Source organism: Lutzomyia longipalpis, chromosome 2, assembly GCF_024334085.1.
Source record: "Lutzomyia longipalpis isolate SR_M1_2022 chromosome 2, ASM2433408v1".
NCBI classification, from domain to species: domain Eukaryota; kingdom Metazoa; phylum Arthropoda; class Insecta; order Diptera; family Psychodidae; genus Lutzomyia; species Lutzomyia longipalpis.
In genome coordinates, this window is record NC_074708.1 from 10,030,492 (window position 1) to 10,052,963 (window position 22,472).

General features: G+C 36.9%; 4 protein-coding genes and 1 long non-coding RNA gene across 11 annotated transcripts; 1 reads left to right on the forward strand and 4 right to left on the reverse strand.

Annotated features, from left to right (window-relative positions):
* The first annotated feature begins 68 nt into the window (after positions 1-68).
* On the forward strand, positions 69-586 carry LOC129791205 (uncharacterized). The gene is made up of 2 exons (XM_055829273.1): positions 69-177; positions 245-586. Exons 1-2 carry the CDS (start codon positions 129-131, stop codon positions 502-504), a joined length of 309 nt encoding a protein of 102 aa, XP_055685248.1. The 5' UTR covers positions 69-128; the 3' UTR covers positions 505-586.
* A 150-nt stretch (positions 587-736) lies between these two features.
* On the reverse strand, positions 737-22,410 carry LOC129791199 (uncharacterized). Of its 7 annotated transcripts, none has more exons than XM_055829266.1 (6): positions 22,284-22,410; positions 21,966-22,086; positions 18,544-18,783; positions 18,299-18,476; positions 1,475-1,755; positions 737-1,403 (listed from the first exon to the last, which is right to left on the reverse strand). In XM_055829266.1, exons 2-6 carry the CDS (start codon positions 22,075-22,077, stop codon positions 1,321-1,323), a joined length of 894 nt encoding a protein of 297 aa, XP_055685241.1. In that variant the 5' UTR covers positions 22,078-22,086; positions 22,284-22,410; the 3' UTR covers positions 737-1,320. The 7 variants fall into 7 exon arrangements, with proteins under 7 accessions (XP_055685241.1, XP_055685243.1, XP_055685239.1 ...); XM_055829268.1 differs by having other exon boundaries at positions 18,544-18,780; positions 22,284-22,391; XM_055829264.1 differs by having other exon boundaries at positions 1,472-1,755; positions 18,544-18,780; positions 22,284-22,391.
* On the reverse strand, positions 2,929-8,422 carry LOC129791207 (uncharacterized). The gene is made up of 3 exons (XR_008750677.1): positions 8,313-8,422; positions 8,191-8,241; positions 2,929-3,123 (listed from the first exon to the last, which is right to left on the reverse strand). It is a non-coding gene; the product is annotated as an uncharacterized LOC129791207 (long non-coding RNA).
* Positions 8,959-9,493, reverse strand: LOC129791204 (uncharacterized). Its single transcript, XM_055829272.1, has 2 exons — positions 9,394-9,493; positions 8,959-9,320 (listed from the first exon to the last, which is right to left on the reverse strand). The coding sequence occupies exons 1-2, from the start codon at positions 9,440-9,442 to the stop codon at positions 9,052-9,054; spliced, it is 318 nt and encodes a 105-aa protein (XP_055685247.1). The 5' UTR covers positions 9,443-9,493; the 3' UTR covers positions 8,959-9,051.
* On the reverse strand, positions 9,584-12,703 carry LOC129791195 (sodium-coupled monocarboxylate transporter 2-like). Its single transcript, XM_055829255.1, has 3 exons — positions 11,733-12,703; positions 10,281-10,911; positions 9,584-10,085 (listed from the first exon to the last, which is right to left on the reverse strand). The coding sequence occupies exons 1-3, from the start codon at positions 12,413-12,415 to the stop codon at positions 9,717-9,719; spliced, it is 1,683 nt and encodes a 560-aa protein (XP_055685230.1). The 5' UTR covers positions 12,416-12,703; the 3' UTR covers positions 9,584-9,716.
* Positions 22,411-22,472: the final 62 nt, after the last annotated feature.

The following is a 22,472-nucleotide window of genomic DNA, read 5'->3' on the forward strand; positions in this document are numbered from 1 at the left end:
CAAATTTAAATACAGAAAAGTCTGTGTTTTCTTTGATCAAGCTTTTTCAATGCTAATAAAACAGATTAAAAGTATAAAAGAATGAATTTTGCATGAAGATCTTCAGTTAATCGCCACAATTTGATAAAATGAGGAACTTTGCTGTAGTCAGTTTAGCCGTTGCTGTCCTGCTCTTCTGTAAGTTTTTCATTTTCTTTTTGAGAAAAAATATATCTCAGAATTTTATTCATTTTATCTTCAAAAGGTGCATGGCCTATAAATGCGGAAGATAATGAAGAAGTTGGAAAGGCGAGAGAAAAAAGAGGCTTAAAAGACGCAATGGAACACTTCAAAAATGGATTGAAGGAGCTGACAAAGGACTTTAAACTTCCAAGCCTTCCAAGTCTTCCTGGATTTGGTAAAAAGCCTGAATCTGGAAGTTCTGAAGATTCTGGAGATAAAACTGAGGATACCAGTGGATCTAAGGACGACCAATCAAAGGATAATACGGACGAAGAATCTTAAGAAAGGCGCAAATAGCTATTTTCAAAATGTCGAATGTTTCTTTCTTTATCTGAAATAAATATTTTTAAACCTTTCGAAACTATTTACAATGACCTTTCCTTGGGAAAACATTTTCTTTCCACGTTTCAGCATTATTATTATTATTAAAAAATTACGAAAAATAAATGTTTCAACGTTTAGTCAAAAGGACGCCATATCCGCCATTACAAAACTCAAAAAAATTCAAAACACATTTCGGACACCAAAGTAACTGCTATTTATTTATTTTAGTAGATGTTTGTTAATATGTATAATAGTTTAGTTTAAACTCTGATAATGTCACATATTACATAGAGCTATTATATAGAAAGTTTCTCTGAGCCACATTTTGTCATAAGGTTTCTCTCCTCTTCAACGATAAAAGTTTTCTTTTTTTTTATTTTTATCTTTTGACATACATGATATCGTCCAAATGTTGATGATTAGTTTATCCATTTTGCACCCACCATTGAGATGAAAGTTGGCATCTTTTACAAAAATAATAAATCTCTTCGCCGTTCTAATAACTCTTTGTTGGTCGTGAGAGCTTTTTTTATCTTCTTAAAATTTTGGGGAAGTTCTCCTCATTCTTAGGGGGAGGGAGATGGGGAGATTTTCTTTTTCATTCAATTCTTAGGGGAGAGAGGGGTCAACATTAATGGCCAGGAATTTAAATCATCTGGCTTTTAACATTTACGCGTTCAAAGGGAATGTTTTGTTTTTTTTCTGTCTGTGTGTGTGCTTTTGGTTTATATTTTTTGGGGATTTTTAAATTCTTCATTTTTTCTTTAAATATTTTTAAAAATACTTATGAGGATTCCCCTCCTCAGTGGGCAAGCGGAGCCTCTTCTTAGAAACCATGAAACGCTTCGCGGGGAAACCTGTAAAGCAAAAAAGGAAAAGTCGTTACAAAGTTAACAGGAGATTTTAGTTTTTATGTAACTCTAACCACGATTCGGATAGCGTCCAGCTGGACCATCTCGGAAAATTTCATAGCGTGGCACAGGCTCAAGGGCGTAAGGTGGAAGGTACTCAACGGGGCCATCTGCCCAGCTATTGATCCATTCTTCGCGTTCAGCATCATCAGCAATGGGACCGGCAAACTGTACATACGGCGGATAGCCAGCTGATTCCAAGAGATCGGGTTCATAGAAGCGTCCACGTTCAGTTCCATCGAGCAGAGAAGCCAGGGCCAGGACGTCGGAGGGGCTCATTTTGGAATTGCGTTTTGGCCTGAAGGAAAAGCAGAAGAAAATACAGGGATTATAACGTTAAAAAATGAACAATTTAATGGCCTTATGAATATCTTTTTTAGAGGGGTTAGTGTCAAGGATAGTGGCCAGAATTTAGGGAAAAATTGATTGAGAGATAATAAAATAATTGCCATATTTGGATTATAATTTATTTATTTTAATAAATTGAACGAAACGATTTTAAAAAAGGATTAATCAAACTATAAATTCTGCATCAATTTTAAAGAATCTTGAAGATTTTGAAGAGACTTTGAGTCCTTTTTGAACCATGTTAAAGGGATAATTAATTACCCCACAAGACTAATCATGCAGTTAAGAACATCTTTGTTGGTTAAATCTAATTCATCTGAAAAGAAAAATCAATTAATTATTAAAATCTGTTAAATAAATATTAATCTTACCTATTTTCCTCTGTTTCATACACTCAACAACAGAATTTGTATTAGTATTCACTGACGAAGCTTCAAAACCTTCCGAATATTAAAAGAGAGATTAAGGCTCTAATTTAAAGTAAATAATTCATAAGGTTTCACTTTTCCTCTGTTTCATACACTCAACAACAGAATTTGTATTAGTATTCACTGACGAAGCTTCAAAACCTTCCGAATATTAAAAGAGAGATTAAGGCTCTAATTTAAAGTAAATAATTCATAAGGTTTCACTTACAGAGAAGCTCTAAAATAAGCAATAACGTTATCAGAGCGATAAAGTTCTTCATTTCTGTAGTTGATAGGAGATCTAACTTACAAATGATTCTAGAAATTATTTCTTCCAGATTGTTGAGAAGTTAAGTTTTGATTAAGCAATTTTTTGACGTCTGTTGCAATAGTTGTTGATTAAAAAATAAAAAATAATATTTGCACATTATTTATTTAACTAAATTCATTTGCTTTAATCAGCAAGTAACTCACACATTTTATCACATTCTAATTCTAAAAGAAATGTTTTTTTTTTTATTAAAAACAAAATTCCATTATTAAAACAATTATTTTTTAATGGCTGAAAATAAACTTATCGACTCCTAATAAAATTAATAAAATTGCGTCTATCGATACCCAAAACTCCACAAACATTCTCTCAAAGAGAACATCGGAAACAAAGTTCTTATCAATTTTTTTTTATTTAGAATTCATTAAAAATCTGAACAATTCAATAATTTTCTCCAATTCTTTTTATTATTTTTTAAACTTCAAATTCATTGTCTTTCATTAGGACAAGGAAAAAACGATTAATTCTCTACATTAATTCTTTCCAAGACTAGCTAGACAACGTGTCACAATATCCTTTGAACCATCGTCAGTTTTAGAGAAAACTGACGTTGATATAACTGCTCTCCTGGCGCTGTTATCTAGAAATACAGGAAAAGTATTTTATAAAAAAGAAGTTTTATTAAACTTCATTGTTCGGAAAACTTATGAAATAAAATAATATTTGAATTTGGCGCGCACTCGTGTGGTGAAAATAGAGAATGTAGGGAAAAAAGAATGATTTGGCGGCAAAAATGACAGATCGGTTTTAGAAGGCAAGGAATACGGATGCAAACGTGCCTGCTCCGTAATAAAGTGTAATTTATCGCGTATAATTCGGGGAATTTCGCGAACATTTATGGTCCTTCGCAAGAACCAGGACCTATGGAAGTGCAGTGAAGTGATGGTGCTTGGAATCGGCTGCAATTGGGGGGAGAATTGAGGAAGAAATTTTGATTAAGAAAAATCAAATGGCGTCCTCATGATTCGTAGAATTGCAGTTCGATTCCAAGAAGAAAAATTCCACAATGGGTCCTCGGAGCGGCTGTGGGGCCGCAAATAAGGAAGTGTGTCACTCCCGGAGAGTGATATGGTAAATCTGTGAGTACAATTAGGAGTAAAAGACTCCAAAGTGACAAATTTGGCAGCAATTTATGTTGCAAATTTGACACGGAGGAACAAAATAGGGGACTTCACTTTTTTTGTCAGTGAAGTAAAAAATTAATAGGGGACGTCACCCATAAAAAGTAAAGTAAAAATTGTGTAAAATAACCGATTTTACAGCCAGAGTTTGAATTATTGGAAAGGATGCCTTAATTTAGGCACAAATGTTGAAATAATTTAGATGCATTTATTATTAATTGCATATAGAAAGGAAAGGTGAAAGGAAAGGTAACTTGAGAAAATTAAAATTCAATTTCTCATAATTTATAAAAAGGCGATCGTAAAATTATTTATTAATTTTTGTGCTTTATTAAAATGAATGAAAAATCATGTTTTGAAGGTTATTGAGTGCCTGCTAAGGTACTAACTATAAATAAAATGAGATTTACTCTTCCAAGAATTGTCCTAAGGCCAACGTGCAGGCCAATAAAGGTTATAATAGTTTGTCCTAAGTGCTGGACAAACTCATGGGGCCAACGTGCAGGCCAATAAAGGTTATAATAGTTTGTCCTAAGTACTGGACAAACTCATGGGGCCAACGTGCAGGCCAATAAAGGTTATAATAGTTTGTCCTAAGTACTGGACAAACTCATGGGGCCAACGTGCAGGCCAATAAAGGTTATAATAGTTTGTCCTAAGTGCTGGACAAACTCATGGGGCCAACGTGCAGGCCAATAAAGGTTATAATAGTTTGTCCTAAGTGCTGGACAAACTCATGGGGCCAACGTGCAGGCCAATAAAGGTTATAATAGTTTGTCCTAAGTGCTGGACAAACTCATGGGGCCAACGTGCAGGCCAATAAAGGTTATAATAGTTTGTCCTAAGTGCTGGACAAACTCATGGGGCCAACGTGCAGGCCAATAAAGGTTATAATAGTTTGTCCTAAGTACTGGACAAACTCATGGGGCCAACGTGCAGGCCAATAAAGGTTATAATAGTTTGTCCTAAGTGCTGGACAAACTCATGGGGCCAACGTGCAGGCCAATAAAGGTTATAATAGTTTGTCCTAAGTGCTGGACAAACTCATGGGGCCAACGTGCAGGCCAATAAAGGTTATAATAGGTTGTCCTAAGTGTTGGACAAATTCAAGCGGCCAACGTGCAAGCCAAAAAGGGTTTAAAAAAAAAAAAAAAAGGGATTGAATAGACTGTCCTCAGTTCTGGACATTTTTAAAGGCTATGGTGCAGGCCAAACCAGTTCCTCCGGGAACAAACTGTCATCGATGCTGGACATCAACAGGCCTAAGCGCTGGCCATAATATGTCCTACGAAGGTTGAAGGTTTCGACTAGTCTTTGATGTTGAAAAAAAGATTATTCGAAGGTCTACGAAGCTTACAAATAGTTCCTTCGGGAACGAAATGTTAATAGTGTTGAACATTTAAGGTGGTTTATTGCTAACCGTACAATCTGTCCGTAGTTCCGGACATTTAAAGGGCGTCGTGCTGAGCAGGATGTTTCCTTTGGGAACACATTTATTCATTATGGAAATATAAAGGACTTAATTGCTGGTCATCGTATTTCTTTGGGAAATTGCTTTCTCAATGATGGATTATTGAGGGCTTTCGTTTTTTATTCATAATACCTTCAGCAATATATTTGAGGGCCTATGTACTGGCCACAATGTGTCCTGTGGGACTGGGAAAGAGTTTAAAGGTCATGAAGTTTCCTTGGAAACTTATTTGTTTAGTGTTTCCTTTCAAATCAAGAAAATGGACAACTGATTGAACGTCGGTTTGAAAGAACGTATGAAAAAGTGGCTTCGTTTCAGAGCAATAGAGGGTCTCTGTGCTAGCCAAGAGGATCGTTTCAGTGCCATTGCAGTTTGGTACATCAAGTTGATTGGTCTTAGTACTGACCATAAGTTGTAGCTGAAAACAGCGATCATAGGTTGGTCGTTGTGAGGGTTTCATGTGGGCCTCGAAGCTCACTCGTCAAAGGTTTAATAGATATCCTTCGGGTTTTCAAGTGCTCTTGCAGTCTACTAACTGCATGAGGGGACATTTGACACATTAAAGGATAGATTGAATTCAGAATCGAATGAAAGAGTCGAAGCATTGGCCAAACAGAGTGTTACTTTTCATGGAAACCAAGAAGGTAAATTATAGTAAAAGTACTGCATCGTGGTATCCGAAATAAAAAGAGCATATTAGTCGTGTTCTATTGAAAGACATATGATCCAGAGAAGGATACACTCGATATATGTTGATTGTTGAACGAGTGCAGATGTTTAAGGTGTCCCGTCTGCATAAGATTTCGCAAACAAGGTTCAGGTTCTGCACTTTCTGGCTCATACTCTGACTTGATTAGCCTCGCAATCGACGATTAGAGATCTAATGTCACGAGTGACTATTAAGTTTAAGGTCGATGGTGTTGTTTTGAAAATGTCCTGATGAAAGTTTCATTGGGGACAAGTTCCCAACGAGGGAGAAGTAAGGAGTGTCGCAAAGGGATATGCAGATACGCCCACGAGGGGACAAGGGACGGTCATCAAGGATACATACGTAGATGTTGATTCACTAAAGGAACTGGATAATGGCAGTACGAAAGGGATAAAGTGCTTGGAAGAGTCGTACGTGCCAAGGGTGATTCTTGATTAATCTCAAAAGCCCCACGGGTTAGAATAGAATAGGAATGGGATGTTCCGGGTGGATATACGAAAATCTCTATTGTCTGTCTAATGAGGAGATGAAGCTCTCCAGGTTGTCTGAGAACAGCTGATGATCGTGTTATGAATAAGCTTTAGCCAGTAGAGACGCAGTGTGAACTGTTATTGGAGGAGTTGTAGCAATTAATAGAGGTATTCGGAGAAAGGAATGAAGCCGCAGTGGAAGAATGAAAGCTGTTATAGTCATTTGAATGTTCTACCATCGAAATGAGAAAGCTATGAACTTAATGAATTCCTGGATAGGGTTGATCAAGTTTAAGCAGTGTCACCTTTCTTTAAAGTGGACGTGATACGAGTTGCTCACGTGATCAAGAATTCTTGTCAGAAGTTGTGGTAGCGTTTGCCTCACCGAATTTGGCTGACGCAGTCAGGGAGTCCGGTGATTGTAGAAGTGCGAATGTCAGCAGAATTTATGTTCTGATCGAAAGAACGAATCAGTCGATTATAGTATTGCTCGAGTTAATTATATACATATTCAGCGAGTTCAGATTGAACGGAATGGCCGATATTGGTGTCGAAGCAAATCTAAAAAGAGGCTAAGGTAAAGACAAGTTACAAAGGCAGAATTAGCATCTCGTTGATCGTAAGAAGCATTCGTATAATTGGAAAATGAACGAGAATCTGTAGTGACGAACTCCCTTATCAACTGCGTTCTAATAATAAGAAACATTCAGTGAAGAAAACCGTAGTTGAAGGTAATTAAATGACAAGGTGTTAAGTCACAGATCCGGATGGAAGTAGCATTTGTGACATGAGTTGCAAGTTTTCCCGTAGGGTTCAGACTGGAGGCGTGTAAGGCAATTAAGCAGATTTGCATTCGTAGGCTGATGTTTTTAGAAAATAAATCCGATGGTGAAGTATGCTGCGATTCATATGAAGCCTTTAGGAAGATGTTAAGGGTCGGTGAGTAGACCTCCCGAGTAGCGATTCGGCGGGATCGCTCCAAATAATGTTGCAGTAAGAAGATCTTGCAGGTTGGGAAGTGAAGCCTGAAGTTTTAGCATAGCGTCAAACGTGTAGAAGAGGATGTCAAAGAATTCTAAGTATGTTTGGCACTGGCGTTACAGTGGCAGCCCTTGTAGATGATATCAAAGTACGCAGTGGATAAGATTGACAATAGCGTAACTGTGGCTACCGCTAGAGAATTTGACAATAATTACATGAGGTAGATCTATAAATTGAGGTTCTAGAAGATTTCTAAGGGCAAAAGAGACATATTAGAGCTCGTGGAGTCAGTAATGTTCATTGAGCTGAATACATCGAGACATAGTGGATAAATTACGACAGCTGGAAGTTGTCGAGAAGCAGTAACATCAATGGAAGCGGAACTCAATAGTAGCTGGAAGTTGAAGAATTTAGTTGTAGAGTGTCAACAGGAACTATGAGGAAATAGCAGTTGCAGAGGAATTTTTTGTCAGCTAGGGATAGTAGCGTTTGACAAAGGAAACAGTTGAGAAGGACGCTACACAATGAATAGGTCGAGCTATCGAAAGGAGATCATAAGTAGTAAAGCAGGACCGCCAAATCTTTCCATTTTTTGTGGAAATCGAAAGGAAGAGATGTATGATGCTCAGCGGTATGCTTCCGCTCAAAGAGGGGACTGTTCGGAAAACTTATGAAATAAAATAATATTTGAATTTGGCGCGCACTCGTGTGGTGAAAATAGAGAATGTAGGGAAAAAAGAATGATTTGGCGGCAAAAATGACAGATCGGTTTTAGAAGGCAAGGAATACGGATGCAAACGTGCCTGCTCCGTAATAAAGTGTAATTTATCGCGTATAATTCGGGGAATTTCGCGAACATCATATTTAATTTTAAAAAAAGAAAGAAAATTCTCACCGCTATTTCCTTTCTTAACGCACTCAAGGAAATTAGGAATTGCATCTACGCCTTTTCGAGTAGAAAAAGAAAAATTAAAATCTCAGAAATAAATGAAAATTAAAGAACAATTTCAGACTTACTGATTGCAAGAAGCAAAAGGGCAAGCGCCAAGGAGATTAAGAAGACTTTCCTCATTTTAATGGTTTCAGAAAACTTTCTAAAGCAATGTCAAGTAAGATTTGTTCTTATATGCAAAATCCACTCATTGTTGCAAAATTTTAACAAGAACAGGTGATTACTCAGATGTAAGAACACTTGAATAAACTTTGATGTTCAATTAAAATATTGAAAAAAAAAAAACAAATACGTTTTAAAACTAAATCAAATATCTGGGTTTGTATTTACATCATCTATTGTTTTAATAATCTTATTAGAAACTATTTCAATTTTTCCATATCTCTTGATAAAACATTTTTATATGTACATATATATTTTCGGTTTCTTATTCTTTTAACTTATTTTATTGACATTTATTAATTCCCTAAAAAATTGAATATTTTGACCTAAGTATAAGTTTCAATTTATAAGTTTCAGAAAAGGTAAATCTTAGATCTTCTAAAATTCAGGATAATCTTAACAAAATATGTAACTTTAAGAGTTTTTAATAACTTAAAATTTTAAGAATAGCAATTCTGGAATTTTATTTATTAAGCTCTTGTTTAATTTTTCTGGTTTTTCTGACATAAACTTGCTTCTAAGTCGCACCATAAAATAAAAAGAAAAAAATAATTTTTTAAAACTTTATTAATTCAATAATTTGATGGATATTTTTGCAAAAAAAATGATTCCTTCAAGTCATTCAGCAGGAGCATGTAGAATTTAGTAATGATCATAATCACGATCATCTTCGTCACCATAATGATGATCAACGTATTCGCTATCATCACGATTATCATCAGAGCTTCCAAAATGGGGCATTTTCATGACATTGAAACTAATTTCCTTAATTTGATCAACAATATCCCCAAATTGCTTCTCATAGTCCTCATTGGGGCTTCTCTTCTCCCTCTCAGCTTGACTTTCGCGCTGAATAACGCCCTGAATTAAGTCCTGATAAAGCGGAAAATCGTACGGCTTTGCTTCGGCACCTTCAAAGAAAATAAAGAGAAAAACTAATTTTTGATTTTATTTATTTTAATTTATAACAAACTGTGTACTTACATAGCATTAAGGCAGCTAAAGCCAAGGAAACTAAAAGGAAGTTCTGCATTCTTGTTTTGTTAAACACAAACTAAATGCTCAAGAGATGAAATACGCGGATTTATATTCATTTATGCTCGGGAATTTTTAATGAATTTTCTAAGATTTTTTTAAAAACTGTGTAAATATTTGTTTAATGAAAACAATCAATGGTAAACTCTCATTTATTTAATCGTTTGTTAACACTGAAATGCCTCTAAGGATAGAACCCTTAGGAATTTTCAAAGTATTTTGTTTTATTAAAATAAAAATTATTATTATTTAAAAATCCTTTTAAACGATTTTTAGCTTTTATTTGCATTATTAACGACACTATATTGAAACTCTTGATGCTGTTCGTGCTTTCTCCTGAGAAATGGGGCGAGAAGCTTTTCATCCTTGACCCTCTCACCATCACCTGTCAGGACACTGACGGGATATCCAATTGCGAGAACAAGGATAAAGCCCACGAATGCATAAAACATGTAATTTATGCGAAATATCCACGCCACGTCATCCTCCGCTTCTGAGAATGGCGTCGTCGTAGCTATGTTGGTTATATTGGAGCATCCATCGCTCCTGAGGGGCAGTGGTTGCTCCTTGAGACGCATCTGAGCGCCCACGGAGATTCCACCCACGACAAGTAGTGCTGCCAGTCCTCCACTGAAAGCTCCCTGAAAATTCAAAGATTCCTTCTTTATGCGCCAAAGCTCACCCTATTATGTACAAAACATATATTCTGAAAAGCTTTCACAGAGAGATGTGGGATGAAAAGGCGGGAATTTTGATAGATTTTAAAGACATTTTAAACTTTAAAACACCCCCAAATCTCTCTAGCTCTCCGAGATTAAGTTTAAACAGGTGCTTACATGAGCATTCATTTTGGGCAGTACCATGCCCGCAGTGAAGATTCCAACGGAAATCCCCCCACTAATGCTGAGCACGGAAACTGTGAGCTGAAAAACAGCCGCCCCGAGGGTATCAACGACAAAGACAAGCCCCAACTGCACCACCCCCACACACAGAACAATCCCCTTAAGCAAGAGACTCTTGTGCTTCTCCGACAAGTGCCCAAAAGTGGTGGAGAGGAAATCCTCATAAATGCATCCCGATAGCGTGTTCAAGCACGACGACATGGACGACAAGCTTGCTGAGAAAATTCCAGCAGCAAAAATTCCCGCCAATCCCGGAATGTTTCGTCCTCGTTCTACAATAAAATGCGGCAGGATTTGATCGATCTTCCGAATAGTGCCCACTTTGAGGGGATCACACGTCTCGTAGCTTGCATACAGTGCCAGGCCGGTAATGAGGAAGAGTACATTGAAGAGAACATAGCCCACACTCATGGTAATGAGGCAAATCTTGGCGTCCTCAATCTTTGGCAGAGAAATATAGCGCTGAATGCTGGTGGGATTGAGGCCCAAATGGAAAAGCAGGACAAATGGATTCCCCACTGCTATTGTCCAGAAGGATACCCTCACAACGGGACTGGGGTCCATGCTGCGAATTAGAAATGCGAAGTCAGGAAAAGTTCTTTAAGAGTTCTTAGTCGGTTAGGGAGGTCAGGAAGTTTAGAAGGATCAGAAGGTCAGAACGATAGGAAGAATTTTCAAAAAACTTTTTGAGACAGGTGGATTTCTACCTAAATTATTATTTTCTAACGTTTGGAATTTTAACTCAAAATATTTAACGTTTAATGACTTTCCCAACATTCTCTTAAACTCAAACATTTAATTCTTCATTCAATATTGTAAATAATTGAACTTTTAACCAGAATGTGGACATTTATTTTCTTCCAAGAATTTTTAACGTAATTTTTAAACAATTCCAAATGAAAATGATACATCCTGAATCCTGCGAAGACTAACATCGTTCCTCATTTAATTGAAATAAATTGCCTTATTTGACAAACTTTTCTCATATTTTAACCCTTAATGAGAATAAATATTAAAAATTTCCTCTTTTATCAAACATTTTAATTGCGCGTGGAAAAGTTTAACCATTTTCACGGATGGTGCTCATTTGGACAACTTCAGGTTTCCATTAAAAACATTTAAATTAACTCATGAAGAGGCATCAGAGGTAATAATTTTGAGAGCATTTCTTGTTGGTCTTTGACACAGTTTTGAAAGCACAAAAAATTGAAGAAAAAGGTGCTTTTCATCCCTCTACTAAAAATCCACCCTTGTCGCAAAAAATAAAAAGGTAAAGGTGTGTGAAAAAAAGGTCTGGTGGATGAAATTGAGAGGAATTTAACAGAGAGGTGAGGAGAGATTTTCAGGTGAGTGGAGGAATAGAAGTGAGACAATATGAGATTTTACTTGAAGAAAATTAATCGACCACCTCGATCTGCCGCCTCCCACACCCTCTCAACACCCCCAGCTGTGTAGATGGCGAGGACAGTGGCTGTGAGGGTGGCCGTCAGCATCAATGCCAATTGGAGTGTGTCCGTCCACAGGATGGCCCTCATGCCACCGACGAGGGTGTAGAAGAGGCAGAGAATGCTCAACACTATGGCAGACGTGTGGATGCTCATACCGACCATTTGATTGAGTGCCAAGGCGGGAACATAAATGGCCACCGGGAGGAAGAGGAGGATTGACAGAGCATAAATTCCACTCATCATCTTCTTCACGCGCCACCCAAATCGACGACTCACGTAGGCAAAGCTGGAGAAGGAGCTCTGTTCAAACAACACTTCCAGGTGAATTTTGATAACCACAACCGTCATCGCAATAGCAGGGAGAAAGATGAGCCAATACTGCGTCCCAAAGGCATATATCTCCGCCGGCATGCCCAAGAGGGATGGCCCTGAGAGCTGTGTTGCCACGAGAGATGCAGCAACGGGTACAACGTGCATCCGACGACCTCCCAGGAGGTACTCCGTAGGGTTATTCTGACGCTTCTTCCGCACAAATCCATAGTAGATCCCAATGAGCACTGACACACCAAATGACACCACAAACACTACCAAGTCCACGAGGCTCAGCACAAAACTCTCCATTTGGAATTTTTCATCAACTGACTCTTGCCAAATCTCGCTCAATACTGACCACAAACTATTATGTACGAGCAATTAAACTTTGTCATATAAAAGTACAGTAAGGAGCAAAAAAGTGTCACAAAAAATACCATTAAAAGCACGAATTAATTGCAAACAAGACAGTATAATCAGTTATGACCACATTAATGAGATTATTACTGAATGATCACAAATTAATTTTTTTATTGTTTCACTTTGATGCTTCAAAGAAGATTTATAATTTGTTCCAAAGGTTTAATATTTGTAGCTCCAAAGTCTTTAGTTTATTTTGCACGGTAGAGTTTATCTGAATGCAAAAGAAAGTAAACTTTAAGCCTTATAAGCAATGGAAGCATTAGACTTTTGAAGGACAAATTTTTTTTTCTTCCCAAAAAAAATATTTGAAAAGCTTTGACAAAAGTAAAAGCTCGCCAAAAATATATTTTATAATTTTATTTAATTACTTAGAGGATATTAGAAAAAGATTACAATAAAATTTCATTAGGTAATCATTAAATCATGTCTAAAGAAAATTTAAAATCTTTTCTTCGGCTGAAATTCATAAAAAAGGGCGGTTCAAGGAAAAAGTTTTTCAAAGTAAGTATTTTTAATCATTTGTTGTGTCTATTCAGCGAGATTTTATTATAGATTATTTTATATAAGGCTTTTTATTTAAGTAGTAGATAAAATCAAGTTCTAACCGCAATTTTAATTAGTTGGTATACCACAATCGTGTCAAACCAAGTTTTTTTTTTATTTTAGATCTTTTTAAATATTTCGGCTTCTATAATAAATAGAAACATGAGATTTTTTTAGTAAAAACTAGTTCTTTTGAATCTCTCGAACCTTTGTAAAGGAATTTACATTTTTGTATTTTCTAAACCCTGTAAAAAAAGCCTTAAAACTTTTTTTTTTACATTATTCTTTGGCCCTTATGTCCAGTTCTGTAACAAGAACTAGAAAGAAAATAAAGAAAATTCACTAAGCTTCAGCTAAAACAGTTAACGAAAAGTGAAACGATAATTTTTGTTTATTTAAAAAAAATAGATTTTTTCTTTTATTATTTTTCTATAAAAAAAAAAACCTTTAAGTACATTTCTGCGCTTGTGTGTTTAAAATTGGTGCTGAAAATCGTCATCTAAATGTGTCGTTGGGTGCAAGAAATTGCAATTGACCTGCAATTTTTAGCAATTCAGCACTCAAACACACACCAATTAATTTAATCGAGAATTAATTTCGATTGCTTGGTTGCGAATTTAGTAACGCCCAATCAACTCAATCAACACGCGCGCTATCGATGAAACTTTTGTCAGAGAGTTTTGGGTTCCTCGAGGGGTCTATAAATAAAATTATATCCTACAGATTTTCAATGATGTTATATAGTTGTGTGATTGAGTCTCTTCGGTATAGCTTAAATTCCTCTCTGTGTGGTGAGCACAATGTGCGTAAAAGCATCATCTGGAGTGGTTGCCAGTTGTGAGTGTCTTATGTTCAATTAAAACTTCTCAAAGAACCATTGGAGTCCACAAGCTCTGTAATTACAGCCCTCCGGGATGGTGGATTGGAGGTGCCGTGAAGATTTTCTCACACCCTTCCCACATTCAACCCTTTTGTGCCGAGGGGTGGCTTTTGGTGGGAAATGATTAAATAATTCAGTTTCCACGAATAGGTAAATCCTTTTTAAGAGGGTTTCTCTCTCAAAAGGAACTTCCATATTGCATATTAAATATTAGAGAAAAGAATAATGTTTAGCACAATTTCATCAACAAGCCATTAAACATTCCATTTTGTATACATAGATAAAGTCAAATCTCATGTCACAACAATATATAAATTATCTATGTGGGTGAAATGAAAATTACGTCCGGGAAAATCAATTCCACATAGGGGGAGATAATCGTCTGATAATCGCAAAAAGCTCTATATTAATCATCACAGTACAGTTGCAGTCCATCAATGGGGATGAAAGTGATTGTGGGCGGTTTAATGTTCATTAGCTATGGTATGTGCCTGATTTCAGGATATGCTTGATTTGCTAAAAGCTCAATTTTCATCCAAAAGTTTTTAATGAATTTTCAAACTTTCAATCTCCCGTCAAAAAATATATTTTCCACAACTTTCACAAATTAATCCCGATGCAATTTGAATTTTAAATGCCAAAGCTTAAATCAAATAATAATGCAGATGAGGGTGGTAACGAGACTCTTTAATATAGGTAGGTACAAAGGAATAAGGTGTGGTGTGTGCAAATAGATAAGAAAAGACAGTCAATCACTCATAAATAATTTTCCCCGACAAGATTACATTTTCTCAACAAAACGTTTATCTATTGATTTTTTCACCCTTCCACCCACTACGACAACGCACAATGTGGAAAATCCTTTAAATGAATTCTGTCTTGTATCCAGGGTCCAGCTTCTCATTTTCTCCCCCAAAAGCAAATACACACGATCCGAGCACTTCATGTCAAAATTGCCTTCTATTCATTTTTGTATTGAATTCCCCGCAGAATCAATCCAAGGCGAAAAAAAAGTGAAACCACCCCCCATCAGTTGGGGGGTGGTTGTGGTGGTGATGGTTTGAATGGCGCGCGAAGCATAAAGAGAACTTCATGGTGAGATATTAAGCGAAAATGGCAGACAACCCATTTTGTCCCTAAAGCAAACAGAATATCCAATTACAGAATATATGGAGAGTGTTGATGAGAAAATTCGTGCAACAGGTGCTTTTCACACCAATTTCTTCCACACAACGCCCTCGCGCCATGACGATGTATTTTCTCGGGAAAATTTCACCACCCTTTTTTTCCTCTCTATATTGCATTAGCGGGAAATTGCGCAAGAAACAAAGGTTCTCTCGGTTAAAAACAACCAAAATCAACCTGAAAGCTCTTCTAGACAAGCTTTCCCACATAATATTCCTTCATATGCTTTCATAACAAGCTTTCCTTATAAGCTCTTCTATATATGTAGACAGAATTATAGTCTAAGACGATCTTTGAATGTTTCTCTATTTTTTAGACTTTTAAAAAGAACAAAAAGGATAAATTCTATCAAATACTACGAAAGATCGCTGTTTTTGGTTTATGTAAGAGTCAGCCCCTAGTTGCTATGTTTTTATGTTCAAGAAATATATAATTTATGCTGGTGTATGAGTGAATCAAAAGTCATTTAAATTGAAATACCCACATGGGACGACGGGCTTTTAATCTCATACATCTCCATCATTTTAAACCTTTTAACTATGATTAATCTCTTGGTTAGAAACTTCCTCATATCGTGTGCCCTTCAATCTTCATTAAATTGTTCATCCCTTTTTTGGGGTCTTGGTGTCTATCTCTCTGCATTCTTCTAATATCAAAAGATGACCTGTTCTTCTTTAAATCCCCGCATTACTTATGCATGATATAATTTAATAATTCGTCTTATGGAAGACATTGATTGAGGGGGACATTCCAATAAAAACAACGAAGAAATTTTACCACAAGAATGATCATAAAAATGAATAAAACATTCGCATAAAGAGCTTTTTTACACACAACACCCCCGTAAAAAAAGCTCCCAAATCGGAAGAAATGACCCTCATTCTTCACCCACTTCCATTTGATATTTTCTGCACCTAAATCTTCTCACGCGCGCAAAGGGGGTAAAGGGAGCTTTTTGCTCTCCCAAAACATTTGCTACGCCCACGCGTAAATAAAGTGAAAAAAAGAGTGCAAAATGAAATGCGAAGCTCCCATTTCACTACGAGTTTTAAATCAAATTACAAGCAGAAACATCATTCCATTGGAAAATATATTTTCTCGTGCCATTGCGTTTTCCCCCAGCAGATTGTTGTTTAGGGGAGAAAACTTTCACCAAACAACCCCCCAAACAACGTGAGGGGAGAGAAAAAAAGGATGTTTTCTTCAGGAAAAACGATCTCTTTGCAGGAAAAAAAAGAAAGAAGGAGAGAGATGCGCGTGGAAAACTAGGACATGGAACTCACCTTTCATCGGCACACAAAACACAGGAAAATGTTGAAGAAAATTCAATTAAAAAACTTACCGTCCTGTAAATTGAAAAGAACAATGCAGTGAGAAAGTTGCACGGGCGTGCTAAGAGTAAATACTTGAGGGAGATAGAAAAGGTTGACCTACCCTTAATTACCAATAACCTTTTGTCAGGAAAACTTCCAAGTTTTCCTTACCGACCCGTGTGAAAGTCACATTTTCCTCAACTTCCTTTGCACACCGCAGAAATGGAAGAAAAGTTAAATTCCCAATTGATGGATGCTGCCACAAATAAATCACAAAGCTCAACAACAAACTAACGACACGCAAAAAAGAACTTTTTCATCCGCACGACCGAAATAGCAGCAAACCAAAAATATATAATACAATCCCCATACACCCACGCAAAAGCTCGTCTCTGTGGAAAAAGCATCCCGCATGGATGGGGTGAATTTTTCTCATACAATGGAATTTCAATGTATGACGCTTCAGAGAATTTTTATTGAAGACTCTTTTTCACAAAAAAATTAATTGGTATGCGGAGGAATTTTCTTTTTTTCAAACAGAAGGAAAATCACATATTTAGCAATCAGGGCACGAATGAAATGTTTAACAAGGAATCCGGTGTAGGATGCACATATACCTTACAATATTGTACAAAAAAAGGAATGGTGGAGGATTTCTATATGCCATTTAGTACCTACATACAACATAGAGCACTTCTGAGGAAAAGTGGGTGAGATTTATGTTCAATAGAAGGGAAATTTTCTCGGAAAAACAGACTCAAACTCTCAAGAGCTTTTGGTATGATTTTCTTCAATTTCCCTCTGGATTAGATACTTCACAAGTTTATTAGATTTAGGAGCGTACGGATGGAATTTTATATTTAGAGCACCTGAAAAGTCGGCAAGAGATTAAAAGTTTCATTAAAGCAAATGATATTTCTTCTTGTAAAATCTTTGTATACTGATGTTTTATCTTCAGAAATATCGTGGTACAAAAGGAGTTTACCCACTTCCTATAAAGAAATCCCCTCATTTAAGAAATCAATCAAGTTTGTGTAATATTTAAAGTTTCAATAGCAATAATCAAAACTTGTTAAGGAGACTTAGAACTGGGAAAAGCCAGCAAAATTTGTTCAAAAATATAAAAATCGTGAAACATTCGTTGATGATTTTTGACTAATTTATTTTTATGCGTTCTTTAAAAGAGAGAGAAAACACAATAGTGACGTCATTATTCGTATTTTTAGAAATTATTTCCCAGATTTATCCAACTGATCCCAAATCAAAAAGAATATGGGCAATTTCTTGATTTTTTACAAAATTAGGCATATTCTAATTTTTTCCTCAAATGAGGATTTTTTCTAAAGAGAAACGAATAAACTCCTTTATGTAAAGAAGTTTATTCTTTTCGAGAATCTCCTTTTGCAATTATTTTAACGATAATACGAGCCCGGAAAGTACAGTTAAGATTTCACCAGAACCATGAGCTTTTCACAAGTTTTTCACTTCACACATTAAAACACTTTTTTTCTATTTAAACCACAAAAAAAAACTTTTACAAAATTAGCACTGTTTGACGCAAAAAAATAACATCCCAAAATTTATTTATAAGATAGACGAAAGAACACCACGTTTTTTTTATTTAATCACGCGAGTTCACTTCATTTGCATGAAATTATTACTAAAAGACGATGGGAAAATTTTATATATAGCATTGGGAGTATGTATATAGCGACAGACTCAATATATCCATTCATGTTTGAAGCTAAAAAGGGAGACACTTGGTGTTCATGAGTCAATTCAAGGGGAGGTGGAAATTGATTTTTGGGAGGAAGTGATTTAGCACACATAAGGGTGGATGTAACTTACCGAATGGCTGTGCGTCTCTTGGGGTGATTCTTGTCATTGGAGCGCTTCTTGCGGTCTCCGTAGTACTTGTAGGTGTACTCCAGCGGTAGAGCCACAGGCTCCGTGTAGAATTGCGAATTGAGAATGTTCTGGAGATTGTCGTAGGCAGCACCATGTCGATTGGCCGGTTCGTAGATTTCTGATGAAATACAGAGTTAATTAAATGGAATGAAATGATGAACGTAGGTGGGATTGAATGAACTTACCATCCCAATCCTGGTAAAGTCCAAGAGCTGGCTCATCTTCCCACACCCCATTGGCTACATTCCCAACGGGATACTCACTGGGGTAGCCGTATGTTGTTGACGGGAGATTCTGGGCAAGAACTCCACGTTTCTGGGGCATCTTCTCCACATTCTCACTCAGGCCATCTGGGGCACCCTGTACATTTTCCTCCTTTGATGTTGTTGCGATCGATTTGAGACCATCCGGGGATCTTTTTACTGCTGAAACGACACACACAATCACTCAAAAACTCGCGCGCGAAAGCAACAAATTGAGGGTGCTTTCATGCTGTGCCAGTCAACTTCTATAAAGCTCTGATTGCCACCAATTTTCATCATATTTCGCCACGAGAATTCATTTTCCCAGCTCCCCTACTCGTAGCTTGAGAAAATCCCCATCATTATCCATGCCATCTCATTCGCCACACGCACTCATTTTGCCCTCCTAATAAATTACTACTTATTGATATTAAATTGCCTCTTGTGTGGCAATAAATCTCAGCATCATTGGTGGTTTTTGCTTTGAGAGAAATTCCTCAAGCGGGGGCATGAGAAATTCTTCACCCAAATGGACTTTTAATTGAATTTGCAAGGAAGTTTTGCACCCCAGGAGGGTGGTGGTGGCCTAATTGAATTCCTTATTATATCATGAATTACCTGCATAACGCACGTGTAGGACCATAGTGTGGCTTCTCCACATAGCCATCCATGGTCCTTGACCTTTATATGCCTGATTATGAGTTGAGAAAATGCATAAAGTTTAATTTTCTCATTGAACGAGATTAAAGGAAAATATATACTCTTTCTTGCAGAGTTATGCTCAGCTAAGCGTGACCTTTAGGATAAAATTTTCATCCCTCAAATACTTTAAGCTTAATGAATAAATATATTTAATAAAGTGAAAATTGGTTTTAAAGCCAAAATGGAAATGCTGGAATATGAGAATGATTTTTGCAATAAAACTCCCCAAATATTCTAGGTATCTAGGTAATTTCTTTTCTCCAAAAGAAAACCCATAAAAATTCACAAAGCCCAAGGAAAAGCATATTTTGGTGAATTTTCAGAGCAACAATGGGATTTTTTGCTCGTAAAATTCCTCACAAGAGAGGACACCATTCATTTTTATTTGTGTTTTATTTTCAGTTGCAAAAAAAAACATCAGAAAAGTAAAACTTTAATTTTCCTTTCAAGCATATGTTTCAATTATTCTTTTTAATATTATCTCATTAATAAACTCTTTATTAATAATTTAAAGATGCAGCATATGCTTCATGCCTTCATGCAATCTGAGATACAATGGGGCGTGATTTCTGTATTATTTAGTAAATCATTTTCGATTTTTTCAGCTAATAAGAGTAGAAAACTTCTTTTTTTCTTTTCAAATCATATCACGTCACGACATGCAACAAAAATGATTAGACTCCTTTAAAGATATTGTATAGAAATTAATCCCTGGGCGAAATGCATTTTGAAGGCTTCTCCCTTAGAAACATCCTGTTTATGGATTTTCGCATAAATTCTCATTCATCGTAAGCTCATTAGGCACGGTTTGGGGGGTGAAAAGTCTCATATATTGAATAATTAGTTATACTATGCCCTACGGGGAGCTAGTTGAGAAATTATGGGAGTTTGCAGAGACACATCGCCTAAGGGTGTGCCTAGAAGGACATTAAGGGGGATGATGGTGAAAGTCCATATCTCTGGTGGCAATAAAAGAACAATTCTGTAGACAGTGGAAGGCAATTTCTCGAACTTTCCTCTCGTTGTAATTTATTGCGCGCTCAAAGTTGCGTCAGGACGTCCCAGTCCACCGTTCACAGGATCTGTATTATATGTATACCTAATTCTATGTATATAATAGTGTCCATCTAAATTTGTCTGCACGACGCACACGGAAATCAGAGTCAGGGCGAAAATATTGAACACACATCCCCATTAACACGGCGGATGTGCGAGCACTTCATCATTTTGGGGCACACAGAGATACCCCATCGTGACCTTTTATCGATCCCATCACCGGGTGCGTGGGTGGATTTGTATACGTTCTCTCTTCATCTTTTTAAGGGCGGGGAGGAAACCTTGGGGGTGGTTCTGATGCTGTGATTATTCCCCATTTATTAATCACCCCATTCATATACTCTCAAAGTGTATTCAAAGAGCAAATATGTTAATGAATGAAATAAATTTTGCCAGAGCGTCGCCTTTTTTTTTGCTCGGCATCTCCTTTGCACCTCCCACGCGATGCTATTTGTCTCCAATTTTGTCGCAAAAGCGCACGAAAAAATGAGTTTTTTATGAAAATCATCTCACAAGGACGCACCAAGTGATTGTCTCTGACCCCCCAACTCCATTTCAATGACCCCCCTTTGCATTATTGTCTACATTTTATCAAGAATGCCCCCAAGATGCGACACCACCGTGTGTAGACAATCAATCATTCCCGCCATTTTTAAGCGCGTCCTTTTTGTCCTTTTGAGATGAGATATTTGTACCATTTCGCGGTTGAATAAACCGCAGGAAAATACACATTTCCTGGGGCTTTCTCTGATTTATATAATGCTCAAAAGGAAAATCAAGGAGAGGATGTTTGTATCATGCGTTAAATCGAAAAGAGGATGTTTAATAGAAACAAGTCTGGATATTTTTGCTCTTCGTGCGAAAAATAGAATGAATGAAAACTTTTAAAATTTAACAGCTTCAAGCAGGATTTACTTGATTAAACTCATTTCTAGTTGATAAACTAGATTGGAGTTGTTATTGATAATTTCAAAATTATCTCCTAGCCCAGCGGGCACAGAGTAAGGATTTCGTGTGATAATTGTACCAATTTTAAGATTAATCTTGAGATATCTTTAAGAAATTATGCATTTGTGCCCGCTGGGAGTGGAGCTTTAATGCAAAGTTAATTTAAACAATAATATATTTTTCTCATTTATTCTTTCAAGAGCTTCAAGCGCTTCAAGAAAGAGTTTTAAGCCACAGTTTTATCTCATTCCTTTTTCCACGAGAAATGGGGTGAAAATAAAATTTCTCTTGAAAATGTAATAAAATCTGACAGTTGTATCAACCCCCCAACAGACCCCCCAAGTGAAATGTAATGAAATCATGTCATCAATGTAATCAATTTGCCAACCCTTTTCATATCTTTTTATTCTTCACTACCCTTGAGGAGGATGAAGAAGAAATGGAAAATATGGAAAATTGCTATGTTACATGCACTCAAGTGGGTGGAAAAGGCATTTTCCACTTGACACGCACACACAGACAAATGCGACAGACTTTGTAACCTGTTGTTCTTTCTCCCCAAACCCCCAGAACGGGCGTGAGATTACGCAAATTCTATGGAAAAATTTCCTCGCCCCCAAAGTAATTTGTAATAAGAAATTAAATGTTTTTTCACTCACTTTTGCTGGCATCTTTGGTGGTGTCCACAAGTACGGACGTGGGGACGCACTCTGCTACCACAAGGATAACCAGGAAGACCAGGCACGAGCTGCTAATCAGTCTTTTTGCCATCCTGTTCACCTTTTTTTGTGTGATTCACGGGGGATTTGCGCGGGAAATTGCAGGAAAATTAAGGGTAGATGAGAGAGAGAGAGAAAATGAGGAAATCAATTAGAGTTACGATTTTTGGGGCGGGTGTCTGGGGGAGATGTGTGTCTAGTTATATATAATTTCCCAAGGATTTCCTTCTCACACTCCCGAACAAAGGGATTTTTTACCTTTGCACTGCGAACAGAAGCTCTAACAGGCGATGACTGACTCTCTTCTCATCACTCACCGTGCTGTTATACCTTCGCTATCTCCAGGCGTACCACTTGTTGGGGGATTACCTTGTGCTGGGGAGCTACACTGGATGTGCGCAGGACCTGGCCAAATCCCGATCGTTTCTTTCGTTACTTTTACATTTT